This window comes from Artemia franciscana, chromosome 3 (genome assembly GCF_032884065.1).
Source record: "Artemia franciscana chromosome 3, ASM3288406v1, whole genome shotgun sequence".
Taxonomy (NCBI): domain Eukaryota; kingdom Metazoa; phylum Arthropoda; class Branchiopoda; order Anostraca; family Artemiidae; genus Artemia; species Artemia franciscana.
Window position 1 is genome coordinate 18,904,650 of NC_088865.1, and position 15,988 is coordinate 18,920,637.

At 35.3% G+C, this 15,988-nt stretch overlaps 1 protein-coding gene across 2 annotated transcripts in view; it reads right to left on the reverse strand.

Moving 5' to 3' along the window:
• LOC136024974 (protein inturned-like) overlaps positions 1-15,988 on the reverse strand; it is a 53,517-nt gene that overhangs the window by 32,695 nt on the left and 4,834 nt on the right. For both annotated transcript variants that reach the window (XM_065700578.1, XM_065700579.1), the window contains exons 3-6: positions 12,154-12,275; positions 8,721-8,984; positions 4,765-5,203; positions 1,751-2,111 (exon numbers count right to left, since the gene is read on the reverse strand). In XM_065700578.1, coding sequence (XP_065556650.1) covers positions 1,751-2,111; positions 4,765-5,203; positions 8,721-8,984; positions 12,154-12,275 — 1,186 coding nt within the window. The remainder of the gene's footprint in view (positions 1-1,750; positions 2,112-4,764; positions 5,204-8,720; positions 8,985-12,153; positions 12,276-15,988) is intronic.

Consider the following 15,988-nt stretch of genomic DNA (forward strand, 5'->3'; position numbering starts at 1 on the left):
AAATTTGTTCCGTCAATTTTGTCAAAGTTTTGTGCCAATTTTGTCAAAATGTCAATTTTGTTCTGATACAAAATTGACATTATATACGGAAACAATAAAATATTCTGCGTATAAACCAATGCTCAGAGAAGAGTGTCTTTTGTATTGCGCTTCCAGAAACACCAACTGCACAAAATGTAACATATTGCCAACAAGATACATATTCTACAAAAAGAAACAAAAAACAAGAAGGGCAGACATGAAAGACCGTATCCAGGGGAGAGGCGGCTCACCGGGTTTAGGCGCTAATACCCCCCCCCCCCAAAAAAAAAAATAAATAAATTTTGTCCAACTGATAAAAAAGTGACAGAACCCATTTAAAGAAATTTTTGATGCGTTCTGTAAAAGTTTTTTTGTAACCCCTCCCCCAAGCAAAAATACCCCACCCCCCGAGGAAAATCCTAAATACAGCTTTAAAAAATAAGTGAAATCATTAATAAAAAATCTTAATGTATTTATTAAAGCTTTCATTCTTTAAATTATTCAATAATTTAACTAATTTAATTTTTCTAACTATTTATCTAATTTTCACTAAATTAAACATTTGAACTGAGAATTACACTCAGAAAATGCAATTCTACCCAGTAATATAATAATAAATAATAATAAATTATTTATAACCCGCAAAATACATTAAACTGTGAAGTAAACACACAAAAAAAGAAAAAAAAACAACAACATAAATAGCATAACAGCATACAACATAAATAAATTACCTCAATTCAAAAAATGGCCAAAGAGGGTCAAAAACACCAATCATTTGCTGAGTTTTAAGAGATATATCATTAGATAAATGTTTCAGTAGCGAGGGCGCATCAACGATGTCAAATTTAGAAACTCATGCTGATACAATCAATTTGGCACAATTCCCATTTACTAGTTCACGTAGCTACACCAACAATCAATCTACTCCATAATGAATAATCAACATAATTAATAATTAATAACTAACAATCAATATTATAAAAAAAGAACAAAAGACACCAACAATCAACCTACCATAATAAACTATTGTCTTTTTAATCCTCGCGAATTTTTCTAAAAATCAGTTTTTGATAACACCATTTAGCCGTTTTGAGAATATGCAGTTAAACTCTCGTTGCTATCAAATAGTAAACCAAAAATACATAAGATTTTAGATATACAAATTTATGCATATGGAGAAAACTAAATTTTTAACAGTTTTAAAAATTGTGTATTATGCAAAACTTGACTTCTGCATTCAAGAACTATCCTTTAGTTTTAATTTTGTTAAAAATTGCACCCTAACCTAATGTTGTTTTATTGCTTCAAAAACACGTATATATAGTAATTTCCTTTCAAATAAACCCTTCGAAATGCCATTATATTTTTTTAGTGCCCCAATAGCAGCAACAGGAAAAAAAAGAGAAAAGAGGAAATGCATCACTGCATCCCATGTGCAAAAGCGATTTTCCCTGTTGCTCAAGATTGGAGACTGTAGTTCCTCCAAATGCGGGTTCCGATGACGATTGAAATGGTGTAGTTTCATTTTGGTTCGAGCCCATTTTTGGCTCTCAGGCTAATTTCTGAAATTTTCACGAATTTGTTTTCGCAGCGAACATTAAGATTAACCGAAATAATAGTTACTTTACAGTTTTTTTAACGAGTTTTTAAATCCTGAGCTATAAAGGGCTAGAGTTCGTTCTTTACTAGATTGCCCCTAAGGGGGCAACCATGAACCTAAGATTACCTTAAGTAGCTTCGGAATAGGCGTCGTCACAGGGAAAGACTCTTCTAAAAACGTCACTTCCATATCATCTAACAAGCAGCAAGGCAGTTTGGAAACAGAAAAATTACAGTCATTGCAGAACTTAACCGCGGCCACTGATAAAAACATAACAGTAAAAAGCCAGTCGCATTCTTCTTTTTCAAATTGTAGGGCCGATTCAGCTGATCCATACATGAATTTCAACAGTTTCTTTATATGACTAAGCTTTGAATGAAGATAATGCTCCGAAGTCCAGTTAGATGGCATAGCCATCACAAAGGTATGAGTCTTCCATGCTTGCTGAACTATTATATGAGGAACATCCTTAATGTTTATTGAGATACTGAAAAGGAAGAAGAGATTTTCAATTGAGGTTACGAAGCAGATACAAGTGCTAAGTATTTGAAGCACTAGATACTTTTTCAGCTCCCTTGTAATGCTTTTTATTACAAATAGTATGATCAGTTCAGTTTATTTTTGTAGTATAGTGGGTGACCACCCCATTCCTCCAAACAGGTTTTGATTTTCGATATATTTTCTTTTTTTTTAATTGGCATTAAAAACAATTTCTGCTAAAAGTAATTGACTGGATCAAACCACCAGTCTAGAGCCTGAGAGTCTTAGGGTTTCGCTTTCTTCATAAGAACAGGCGTTCGAAATGAGCAAATTTATCCCCAGATATTTCCTGATGTATAACAACAAATTTGCCCACAGCTTCTTGTAAACAGCTGGAGAGTGGATGTAATACTCGTTGTTACTGCTTCTGTGAGTCCAGTAATGGCCCACAGACTCCTTGAGGATACCCTATCCTTAAAGTAGCCCCAGGACATGGGAGGCTAAGACCTTGGAATTTGGGTGATCATCCTGAATTAGTCAAGACAAATCATAAGGAGTGCGCAAATACTTTTTTTTAAATTAGTTAAAGCACAGGCTTGACCTCTGAAAGCTTGTAGCGCATTTTGAGAATGTTGTTTTTCGTTTCTTTGTTTCAAAGTTGAAGTGACTATTTTCTAACTTTTTTTTATTTGGGATCTGCCTGTTCCACTGAAACTCATGAAATACGTTATATTTTTTTTTTTTTTTAAATACTCAAGACAAAAAGAATACTTTTCTAAGTTATTAGTGCTTTTTTTATACTTAAATTTCCAACATTCTTTAAAAGAAATCTCTGAAATTATTTGAGATCTCTGAAGTTCTTCCAAATCCCATGGACATTCAGTAGTCTTTACAAGACCCACCCCAAGGGTACGAAACTCCGAAATATGTAAATAACAGGAAAACCTCCTTTGTTCGAGAACCTATATTACAAAGTAAGGTAAATATTTGTATGTTTTCATTGTCTATAGGCTTAAGTTAGGTTTACAATGTAATATAATTCATGTATTAGCTTTGGATTATGACTTCATTCAGTTTATAAATTATACTTAAGGAGTATTACCACTGGACACCTTGGATTCTCTTGCATTGAAATAACCAGAAGGTTTGATGCCTTTAAAGATCTATCCGAGACAACAGTATGGTTGTCCGTACTTGGCAACGCTTAACTTGCAAATTCATGTAAAATATAATTAACAAGATAGTCAAACTTAATTGGTTTTCAAACTTTTCAAAATCAAAATCAAGTTTTGGAATGATTTCTAAGTAAGTACTTGTTAATTAGTTGAATGATTATTCAAATCATTCAATGTAGCTTGATTAAAATCGACTCGAATTAGATCATTCAGTGTTGCAATAATTCAGCAGCAGCAAACCCCGGGGATAGCTTTATCATTAACAGGGATTATTCCAAGTCAGATCCCCAAAGGCTATACTCCTGCTATTAGAGGGAGCTGCTCAACATATAAACAATTTATTTTAAACAAATACTAAGAAGCACAAACGACAGAATTTGTGCTTTGATCATACAAAACATAAAGATTAAAAATAACTTTTCAATAGCTATAAAAAAAATTATCATACTGTGTACTCGCTAGCCGTGAATTCAGGCATGATATTCTAATAATTCAGACAGACATTTTAGGTTGGCTTGTATTCGATTAATATGTTATTTATACTTGCCATATATATACTGAATATATACTTAACGTATGTTATTTATCTATGAACAAAACTAATACATATCGTTCTAAAAATATCTGCTTTTCATGTAATTTGAGTGAAAACTAAAATTACACTCGTGAAGAATCAAATTGGACAATGGTAGAAACTAGCACCAGGCAAAGATCATTAAGACTTAGGCAAGAGTTAAAAAGAAACCTTTGAACATGCAAGTATTTACTGAATGCAAAAATTCAAATTCGAAAATGCGTGCTTTTCGTTATAATTTCCTTCTTATAGAGAAGTTTCACTACAAATATAATTTATGCTAGCATAGTAATTGAATTATTCCATTGTTTGTTTTTGGCAAGAAGAAACTATTCTTTAAGGATTTCAGAATCTGAGGTGCCAAAACTTATTTGTCTCAAATACACCTATAGAATTTTTCTCCTTGTTTTTTCTTTCTTTGCTTTTTGTTTTCTTTCTTTCTTTTTTTCTTTCTTTCTTTTTGTTCTGTACAAAAATTTGTTGAATCTTTTAATTGTTCCAAGTAATAATCATCCATTATAGTGGATATTAGAAGCTATAGTGTTAAGGAGTAGGTAAATGCTTCCCATTACTTTTCTTTGACCTTACACTCTTAAGACTTTTGCTCCTCCCGTAACCCCAGAGGCATCCAGAGAGAGCTGCCAATTAGCCCTTGTATGAGTTGCTACCCAGACATCTTTCAATGAGATGGACTACAGCATAGATGTTTTTTAGGTTCTAATGGTAGGTACGACGAAGTGTATTTTTCGATCGTTCTCTTCTTCGAGTCCCCTGACTACTATCCCAGTACCATTCTGGGCAATCTATCTTCCAATGAGTTTGTACATGCCATAAAAGTTAGACAATACATTAAAAAAAGTAATATTAATAAAATCCTATAACTGCCAAGAATAAAGTTAAATATTGTATACCATTGCTCTTTTTCGCCAAATAACTCCATAAAAGACTTTCCAACGGTTAGAACGCTTCCCCTTATAGTAGTGGCATCGGTTTCCCTTTTCTTTCCACCAAAGAACTTGTACAAATCAAATTCGTAAAAAATATCCGCATATTCAGGAGAAAGTTCAGTCACATCATCTACGCTTAGCAGCAAACAGGCGCAAGAGTATTTTTCTAAATAATCAATGAAGATATTCAAACTGGTTTCACAACTTTCTAAAAACTCAAGAAAGCCTAGGATTCCCTCATCGGTATAACGACGCATTGTTTGAGTGTCGAAGACATCGAGAATGAGACCCGATTTGCGGACGATGCTTAGAGGCAAAACACAGGGTTCGACAAGCTGTTGTAGTACCAGCTCTATGTTGCTATGATCAACTGGATACTTCCCAATCGACTTCAATATGTCACCTGGAAATAAATCCTCGATCAAAATTCCACAGAGAGAGTGATAGGCCCGATTGGGCCTCACATTTGAAATGGTCCCACATTACCATCAGAATCACATTACCATCAGAATTTTTTTTGTTACCAAACAAAAAAAAAAGATTTTGAAATTTAAAGCAAACTGTTTTCGATGATAAGAGATAAATTATGAATTATTTGAATAATTAAAATGTATTTATTTAAAATATTACATAAAATAAAAAATAAAATATATAAATAACCAGAGCTAAGAGCTCATATGGCACTTGTGACGAGGCGAGAAGAGCTAAGAGCCAAGAGATCGTATGGTATAAGCTCTAACAAAATTCTATGAATCAATAGATTGATTTAAAAAGGAAAATAAGAGGCTTAATGCCGGTCAGGATTTGAAATAAGAGCTCTGAGTCACGATGTCCTTCTAATTATCAAAATTAATTAAGATCCGATCACCCACTCGTAAGTTATAAATACCTAATTTTTCCTCTCCCTTTAGTCCCCCAGATGGTCAAATCTGGGAAAACGACTTTATCAAGTCAAATTGTGCAGCTCCCTGACACGCCTATCAATTTTCATCGTCCTAGCACGTCCAGAAAAGCCAAACTCGCCAAATCACTGAACCCCTCCGCCCAACTCCCCCAAAGAGAGCGAATGCAGTACGATTCTGTCAATCACGTATCAAGGACATTTGTTTATTCTATCCACCAAGCTTCATCCCGATTCCTACACTCCAAGTGTTTTTCCAAGATTTTCCCCTCCAACTCCCCCCAATGTCAAACGATCTGGTCGGGATTTGAAATAAGAGCTCTGAGACATGAATTCTTTCTAAAAATCAAATTTCATTAAGATCCGATCATCTATTCGTAAGATAAAAATACCCCTATTTTCACGTTTTCCAAGAATTCCGGTTTCCCCCTCCAACTCCCCCAAACGTCACAGGATCTGATCGGAATTTGAATAAAAACTTTAAAGCACAAGATCCTTCTAAATATCAAATTTCATTAAGATCTGGTCACCCTTTCGTAAGTTACAAATACCTCAATTTTCAAAATTACCCCCCCCCCTCCAATTCCACCAAAGAGAGCGGATCCGGTTCGGTTATGTCAGTCACGTATCTTAGACAGGTATTTATTCTTCCCATCCAGTTTCATCCTGATATCACCGCTTTAAGTATTTTCTAAGATTTCCGCCCCCCCCCCCCCAATTACGCTTGATCCGGTTGAGATTTAAAATAAGAGATCTGAGTTACGAGGTCCTTCTAAATATGAAGTTTCATGAAGATCCGATCACTCCTTCGTAAGTTAAAAATACGTCATTTTTTCTTATTTTTCAGAATTAACCCCCCCCCCAATGGATCGGCTCCGTTCCAATTATGTAAATCACGTATGTAGGACTTCTGCTTATCTTTCCCACCAAGTTTCATCCTGATCCCTCCAATCTAAGCGTTTTCCATGATTTTAGGTTCCCCCACCCCAAACTTCCCCCAACGTCACCAGATCCAGTCAGGATTTAAAATAAGAGCTTTGAGACACGATATCCTTCTAAATATCAAATTTCATTGAGATCCGATAACCCGTTCGTAAGTTAAAAATACCTCATTTTTTCTAATTTTTCAGAATTAACCCCTCACCCAACTACCCCAAAGAGAGCAGAACCGTTTCGGTTATGCCAATCATGTATCTAGGACTCGTGATTATTTTTTCCACCAAGTTTCATCCCGATCCCTCCATTCTAAGTGTTTTTCAAGTTTTAGTTTCCCCCTCCCAACTCCCCCCCCCAATGTCACCAGATCTGGTCGGGTTTAAAATAAGAGCTCTGAGCCACTATATCCTTCTAAATATCAAATTTCATTGAGATCCGATCACCTGTTCGTAAGTTAAAAATACCTCATTTTTTCTAATTTTTCAGAAATAACCCCCCCCCCCCCCACCCACCTATCCCAAAGAGAGCGGATCCGTTCCGTTTATGTCAATCATGTATCTAGCACTTGTGTTTATTTTTCCCACCAAGTTTCATCTCGATCCCTCCATTCAAGTGTTTTCCAAGTTTTAGGTTTCCCCCTCCCAACTCCCCCCCAATGTCACCAGATCCGGCCGGGATTTAAAATAAGAGCTCTAAGACACGATATCCTTCTAGACATCAAATTTCATTGAGATCCGATCACCCGTTCGTAAGTTAAAAATACCTCATTTTTTCTAATTTTTCAGAAGTGCCATAAAAATATATTTATTCAAAATATTATATAAAATATAAAATAAAATATATAAATAAAAATATATTTATTTAAAACATATTTAATAATAATTAAAAAATATTTATTTTAAGTTTGCATTGCTGGGTGAGATTTATTAATGGGTTCATTATAATAATACACACTTTATAATAAAGAAAACTGATACCCATAAAAGATCATGTCAAGTTTATTCACTTTAATTGGGATAATCCTATATTAAAGAAATTTTTGCACTACGTACGTGAACTACTTTCCGTACGTAAACTACTATGCAGATATATTTTACTTAAATTGTTAACACACACAGAGGGCCTCGCAAAACATGACAATTGGTTCTCGTACCTATTCGATCCGGGCTTGGTCGAGGGGAGTGAGTGAGAAAGAATAGAGAGAAAAAAGATTGAGAAGGAGAGAAGAGAAATTTGAAAATTCTTTTCCTCTGAGGAGTTGATGTCCCCTCAGTGTTTGTTTCATGGTGTATGGTTGTCTTTTCTGCGCTTTGACTCTCAGGATTCAGGTATGTTCTCTTTTTAATTTTATATGTTATTTGGATATTGTTCTCTTTTTTGGTTGTTGCTTTCTCTGTCCACTATATTTTAGCACACATTTTCTTTCTATGTTTGACAATCTGATAAATTCTCTTTTGATTTTTAGATTTTATGATCTCTTTTTTTGTCTGCCCTCATACACTTATTTTGCTCCTACTGAGGAAGGTCCTTGGAAGTGGGGTATGAATATTCAGCACAATTCCCGATTTTCTTTATTGCTAGTTGCCATGATCCTTCATTTATTCTTTTGTTTCCCGCTGAGGTCATCGGGAGTTCATCCAGAAATATCGGCATCCTTTTGCATCTTCATCATTACTACTTGTCAAAATCCTCGTTTAGTCGTCGGGCTTAAATTTTTCCAGTCATTGAGGTGTTACAAATTAACTTGTTCAGTAGATAGTCACAAAACAAAATACGGCACTAGCGCGTACAACTTTGGCCATGAATGTAAATAAAGCACGAAGAATAAAAAAAAGTTCTAAAATAAGTCAGTTTAATGCTATTGGAAAAGAGTATGTTTTTTTAATGAATATCACGTGACATTTACAGGTATTTTTTTAATTTCAACAAAAACCTGGGTTATTGCTTTTACGAATATCTTTTTAACTATTTCCTTAGGGATTCGGGTCTACTGGGGAAACTGAAGAAGGAAGAGATCTTAAGTGGATTTCAGCTAAAACGTCACACAGTCACCCGGGGAACCACAAAACTCGAAATTGTGTACCTTGCCTAATTTTTCCTTCTTTAGCCAATTTGGATCCTACAACAAGATCACTAACAATAACCGGCTCACTAGCAGTTATTCTAGATCTAGTGTTTGGTATTCCAGATGAAATGAATTCCGATATAATTCCCAGATATTCTTGACAGTAGTTGGACAACTTTCTATTTCGCACCGGAATTACTTCCACGAGAACTGAGAATTCTGTATCTTCATATTTCACCTTTTTCTTCTTCCTTCTTCGTTTCAAGAGCTTCTTTAGCCGTGCTGAAAAGTAAAGAAACGAATTTATTACGTTTTTTTCTTGAACGCTCCTTAAAAATAGAAATGATTTAGAGACCGATAGAGAAAAAGAGAGAGTGGGGGAGGGAGATAGAGGGAGGAAGAGAGAAAGATGGAGAGAAAGGAAGATAGAGAGAGAGAGACGGCGTAGGCCCGTGAAGTAAACATCTATTTAACTGAATTATCCATTCGTAATTTGCTCAAAAATTCCAGTGACAAAATGGCGTCTTTCACTCCATACAATTATCACATTCCTGAAATTGCCTTTTATTTATAGAACTTAGCTTTTTTATAGACTTCATGACTTCAACGATTTGGAATTACTGTTTTAATTGGCTTAAAATTGGATTCACTCTATTTACATAATCCACATTGCAAAAAGAGCCACAGTTGATTGTTATCTTAGCACTTTTTCCTCAAGAAATTAAGTTTTCAAGAAACTCTTTTTTTTATTCAAATGAAATTAGAAACACCACTAATGCTTGAGATGAGCAATTTTTGTTAACAAGAAGGGAGGGAGGGGCTGTCCACCCCCTCCGCCGTAAATTTACAAAGTACTTAACTGAAAGCATTTTAGAATGCAAAAATGTTTTGAACATCGGGCAATGAAAGATCAATTGTAGTCATTTCTCCTAATATAATACGACATGGACGATGGTTTCCCCTAGAAATACTGGAAATGGGGCAATGGCAAAAAGAAGATGGAGAAATATTGCCCTAGAATTATTAGTGGATAGTTTTTACGATTGAAATTTAATTTGGATTATTTTTTTTCCTACAATTCTGGTGTTCTGCTCTGATGCTCTGCAGTATCGACTGTTATGGAGAAAATATATACCTTACATTTCTCGAACGTCATTTGAAAACCTTCTTTTTTGGTACCTTCCTTGAAGGATTTATGGCCTTAACAATCCTAATTTGCCTTACCTCCATTGCAAGATGTCATTTAGTGGTGGTTAGGAATATAACTTTGAAGCAGCAGACCACGTTTTAGAGAGAAAAGCTAGACAAGTACCAAGAAACACAACCTAAAAAGGTAGAAGAGAGAGAGAGAAAGTTTTTTATATGTATATTTAACAAGAATTAGAATAAGGAAGTTAAACCGAAGGCAAATTATGGATTAAAGGAGAAGTGAACAGTGAGCTATGTATAAAACTGTTAAGGATCTCTAAGATGAGGCCAGACTGAATAACAGTAAGATATTGTACTGACGTCTTAAACCTTTTACGGAAAGTGGTCAGTCTGGAATAGTATCAGATAAAGAAGGGGCTAGGGCTCAATTAGTGATAGAGAGAGTACTAAAAAGAGATAGGCTAGGATGAGTATTTTTAAGACGTGTTTAAACCGCATAAAAAAGATTTAAAGGAACTGGAGTAGAAAACAAAAGACACAATCATCGATAATTTTAAAGTGAAGGGCGATGTATCCAGTATGGATAAGTTGGAAATAGTATTTAAAGAGTTAAAAAATATCAATGTTGAAGGTGCTGACGGCATGGTAAATGTGACCTTAAAAGGGTGGTTACAATAGCAGAGATGGTATAATGACATTATGAATATGGTTGAATAAAGGGGTGAGTACCTGGTGACAGGGACATACCCTCGGGGGCTGGTTACCAGTTTTGACTCCCCACACGAACTATTTCTCCGACTCACAAACTAGTCTTTAAAATATATGTAAAAAATATGTTTCTCAAAACGAACTCCACTCCTACCGAACTAAAGCTCTTCTGATAGCCACCCCCGCTCCCCAAACAAAATTGCATGAAAAGGATTGCACGAAGGCTTTGTGCAAGCTTGTGTCCCTCTTGATCACAACATGATTTTCCACACTCGGCGATGCTCTTGTATCAACCAGAGTCGAAATCATGCACAGACAATCTCAAGCCTATTAATTCCAACTCATTATATTTTCATGTCTACAAATATTATGCTACTACGGGGAAGAAACCTATAATAGATAAATTAGCTAGGAAGAAGTTTTTCAGCCCAAAAAAAGCCCACTAAAATAGACCAAACCCAAAAGAAGTATCCATTCATCAGAACCCAATGCAAATGCTGTGTCGTTTACTAGGCTGTAACATCTTTAGGGGCGCCACTCCTAAAGGTCGCCCTGCAGCACTGTTAGCAGTCACAGTTTTGGTTACAAAACTCGTTAAAGGTCTACCCTGATGCCACTATGAGGCAACGTAAGCACAATTTCCCTGTCGGGGACAGGGACAGAGAAAGGAACTCATGAAAGAGCAGAGACCCCAAAACATGTTACAGCACCGGATCCGCTCCAACCATTAATACCCAGCCTATCTTCGTCAGGGCATTCGTCAGGGTATTGCCCAACACTCTCTAGCGCTATAATGAAAGAAGGCATAAGAAAGCTTTCGAAAGCAAAGAAAGAAAGCGAAAGAAAATCCTAAGATACCAATAGTATCGTTATCACACTCGAAATTTTCTTTTCAAGTCCCGGGTCTAAAAAACTGGCACAAAGTTCTGAAGGTTGCTCAACGTATTGTTGAACCATATTAAGGTCAACTTGATTAATGAAGAAAAATTATTATGTGTTTTATGATCATTAGTAGCTCACCAGATCAGTTTTTTCTCTTTTGGATATTGAGTAAAATCACATGTTCTGTTTACTTTTTCATATCCTCTTGTAGATGTAGTTAATGTATTTACCGGATTTTGTAGAATTTTAACGACTATATAGCTCTGTGTGTGTTTGTCCATGTTATCTCTATATACCTGTCCTTTTCTTTGGGTTTTGCCCTTCTGTGGTTTTATAAAGGTTATTATTACTCATTTTACATGCACAGTCTCCTTGGAGCTTATTCACTCTTTTTTTCTAATAAAATTCTTTCTCTCTAAGACGGTTACGGTAAGTTTTATCAATGAAAGATGATAGAGTACCGAAAATTGAGCTTTTCGTAGTTCTTCATGGAGCCAAACAAAAGATAGGACATCCACGAATGGGGTATGAGGAATTCATAGGAAAAGGTCCAAAAGAAATCAGGAATTTTGAGGGAGGGAATAAGGAATGAAGCTTTAAACAGAGTAGTGAGGTGGATGAGCGTACGCAGTTGTGTTGGCATCAGAATGTTTGATGGTGGGGCCAAATTATCAACAGTAGTAGTAAGTCTGTTTTGCTGCTCCGGGCTTACCTCTTGCTGTGACACTTTCTTTTTCATCTTTTTTTGTTAAATATCTTTCTGAAACAACATCTGTGTAGAAAAGCCTTCCATCAGGCTCAATGTGTGGTAGCCAAACGATTGAACTTTCAGAACTATAAAGCAAAATAAAGACTTTAAAGAAAACTTTCACTCGTTCAAAATTGAAACTAATTAATTGAGCAAGATTTGAAGTAAAACGTTCGTTATTGTTTGTAATTTAAATAGAACCTTTATTATGTACTCTTTCCAGAACTTATCATTCTTGCAAACTTGCGGTAAGTTTTTAACTGCAAAATTCCTCCCCCCTCCACCAACTTGTGTTGTACGTGCTCAGATTTTTCTTTTATACAAATTCAGTATTTTATCCTTATCAGTTTTTTTAATATTTCAAATTTATTTGCAAATATTTACATTTTTCATGTTTGTACACAGGAAATAGGAATAATTAAGGAGTTACCCAATCTACTTGTTTTTGTGTTTTTTTCCTTTTAGAACTGTGCATACATGTGTTCACTTTCTGATACTCAAGAGGTATTGTAATTTCGACACAAATTTCACCCATTCAACGGAATTAGTATTTATATGGAGTATTTTTGCATTTACAGGCGTGTTTTGATCACCACTTATTACGGTCAAAAGAATAAGTAAAACTGAATAGCATATTGAAACGCAGGGGTGGGGGGGGATAGCGGCATAAAAACATTTTTCCCTTAGCCTCGCTATGCAAAACTTTAACAGGTCTTAGAAGTACAAACGGCCAGAAGTGGAAGGGGAGGGAATGGGTTAGCTAGATCACAAGAATATATTCTGATCAAGTTTAAATAGAATGTAAGTTGAACCACTATTTTCAATCTGCGTTTTTATTGAAAAGTAAGTTGCATCAGATCCCCCCTTTCATGTGCAGCTACATTTGTTGAATATTCCGTCTTTGGGTACACGAAACACACAAGGATCAACTAAAGGACTACTGTGTTTCGTGTTTCTGTATTTCTTACTGTTTTTCATATAATTGGTTCTGCTGGTAATTCCCATTCAATCACAATCAGCATGGACAGGCACGTAAGCAAGATTTTTTTTTGGGGGGGGGAGGATGGAATAATAAGAAAAAAATTTGGAGGGGGATAATAAAAAAACTGTTCAACAACTGGAATATGAAGTGCCCAGAAACTCAAGACAAGTTAGGATTTCCGGTGGGTCATGGCCAAAAGACCCCCCCCCCCTCTGCGTACATCCCTGAAAAGGTAGCTGAGGCGTCGCCAACTGTCTTATACTACGTTACTTCAACTTTTTATTGCTGCTGTAGGCTCTTTCGATAGCAAATCACCACAAAGCTCCAATGTTGCCTACAGTAGAACCATAAACTTTGGAGGGGGCTCATGTCATTGAAAATTGAAAGTTCTAGCACTCTCCTTAAGAATCAAAATATCGGAGGACAACCAGCCCCCATTCCATGCTGTTTTTCCCCAAAGACTTCCGGTCAAAATTTTGAGATAGCCATTTTGTTCAAAATAGTTCAAACGTCAAGTAACTATGGCTCCGGAGTTGACATAACCCACAACAACCCCTAGGGTAAGGGCCGTAAGTTATGCAAGCTGCCCATTGTTGACATATATGAGTCTTACTGGGAAAAGGGTTTTTTTTTATTGTGCATCTCCAGAAAAGGGTCAGAATATTAAGGTGAAACTTTAAAGAGATGGCGAACAAAATAAAAACACGCAATGTGCATGGTGGTTGACAAAAAGGCGTATCAGCAATATCTAAGGAATGGCTGAGGGTATTATGTTGTAACATGCAGGGCATGTTGAAGAGTGATTGGAAAGCAACCAGTCCCCTTGCCCTTTTTAAATGCCCCGTCCCCTTAACACTGACCGAAATTTAGAAAGATCCATTTTGTCAACAATAGTCAAAGGTCAATAGCTATACCTACAGGGATGCCATGCTCCCTACAGCCCCGGGGCAAAAATTAAAAATTATGCAAAATGCCTAATTACACTGGATTTGTCACTAGAAAAAGAGATAGTATTTGATTCTGGCCGTTTGTGAAAAGGCTAAGGGTATTAAGGTGATGCTTCGGGAATTGCTGAGGGGTATGTTAAACTAAAACATAAGACACTATGTACATCCAGTTTGTCAAAAAGGCATATTTGCAATATCTTAAGAAAGACTGAAGGTATTAAGTTAAAACTTTCAGGACATGTTGAGGGAGATGTTGAAGTGGTCGGAGGGCAACCAGCGTCCTTCCCATGCCCTTTTTGGCAGCCCTCTCCAAGGATATCCAATGAGAAAATTTTGAAATAGTGATCTTGTTCAAAACAATCCAAAGGTCATATAGCTCTGCCTCCAGGGAAGACATAAACCTCTCACAACCCCTAAGACAATAATTATGAGTTCAGTAATTTGCCAATTGTTGACAATTGTTTCAATACCTTGAAAGGTTCACAGTTAATTTTAACATACCTACAGAACTGATTACCTGATTTTCACAAGTTGTCTGGCAGAAAAAAGAACAGGTAGCCCTAAAATAACATCACAAACAGAAGAAAAAGACTTTCAGCTTTTTCTTAGCTGAATATATCAAAGAACAAGCCCCACTTAGAACTGACGTCATCGCACAGTTTTGCTATCACATCATTTATTGTTGTAACTTATGATTATGATCGCATTCATCATCTTGGATACAAAGATGTGGTTTTGTTAAAAATTTTATCTTATTTTGAATATTATGGTTTGGTACTAATAAAAGGCACCATATATAGTAATTCCTTTAAAATGAGCACTTTAACAGCTCACTATGGTGTTCCAGTGCTCTGCCAGCAGAGGAGAAGGAGTAAAAATTGGGACACATCAGTAATATCCATGCAAAAGTGTTTTTCCTTGTTGTTCAAGCCAGGGATATGTAAGTTTCCCAGATGAAGCTTTGGCAATGGCAATTGAAATGGTGTATTTTTGTTTTGATCTAACGCCATTGTGAAGAGGTTTCAGGCTATTTTTCAAAATTTCCTTAGATTAGTTTCCAAAATAGAATTATAATATTAAGACTAATTTACATAATAGTTATTGCTCTTGATTCAGCTAGAAATGACAATTTTTTCTAGCTTGCTGGTCTTTTTCAAAATACAATTTTTAATGTTTGGTTACTATGGGCAGAGGTTTGTACTTTACTATGCTTCAGCTACTTCTGCAACCATAATTCAGTTCATTTTCATTGGCTCTTTCCAGTTATTCTAGACCTTCTTTATAATAGTGGTTTATCTTTTATTTCTTGTTGATGTTTTGAAAACTAACGCACTACTTTGAAAAATGCATACAGTTTTCAATATTTCTAAACAAGCAACAATTGTTATACATTTATAACAATTGTATATAATTGTATTATGTTATAATTATATATAATTATTATATATATATATATATATATATATATATATATATATATATATATATATATATATATATATATATATATATATATACATCTGTATATACATTTTTTCTCTAAAACAACATTTTTTTTTCGAATATTGGCACGCTAATATTTCCCAGTGTGAAAAAAACGATCTAGATAGATTATGAATTTGGAAAAATTTGTTTACGACCTCAATTTTGGAAAAACAATTTCCATATGAATGACATCAGGTTCATATACATTTCCTATCATTCTTTTTTTCCTATTAGTATTTACAATTTGCTTAGTACAGTAAATAGCACATAGAACCTCTAATCCAAAGGACAAGGATTCAACTCATGCAGTCATTGAAATGTTCATTGGAATTTTGTTTGTCTCCACAGACGAATTTTCTAAGATTTTTCACTTAAATGACATCAC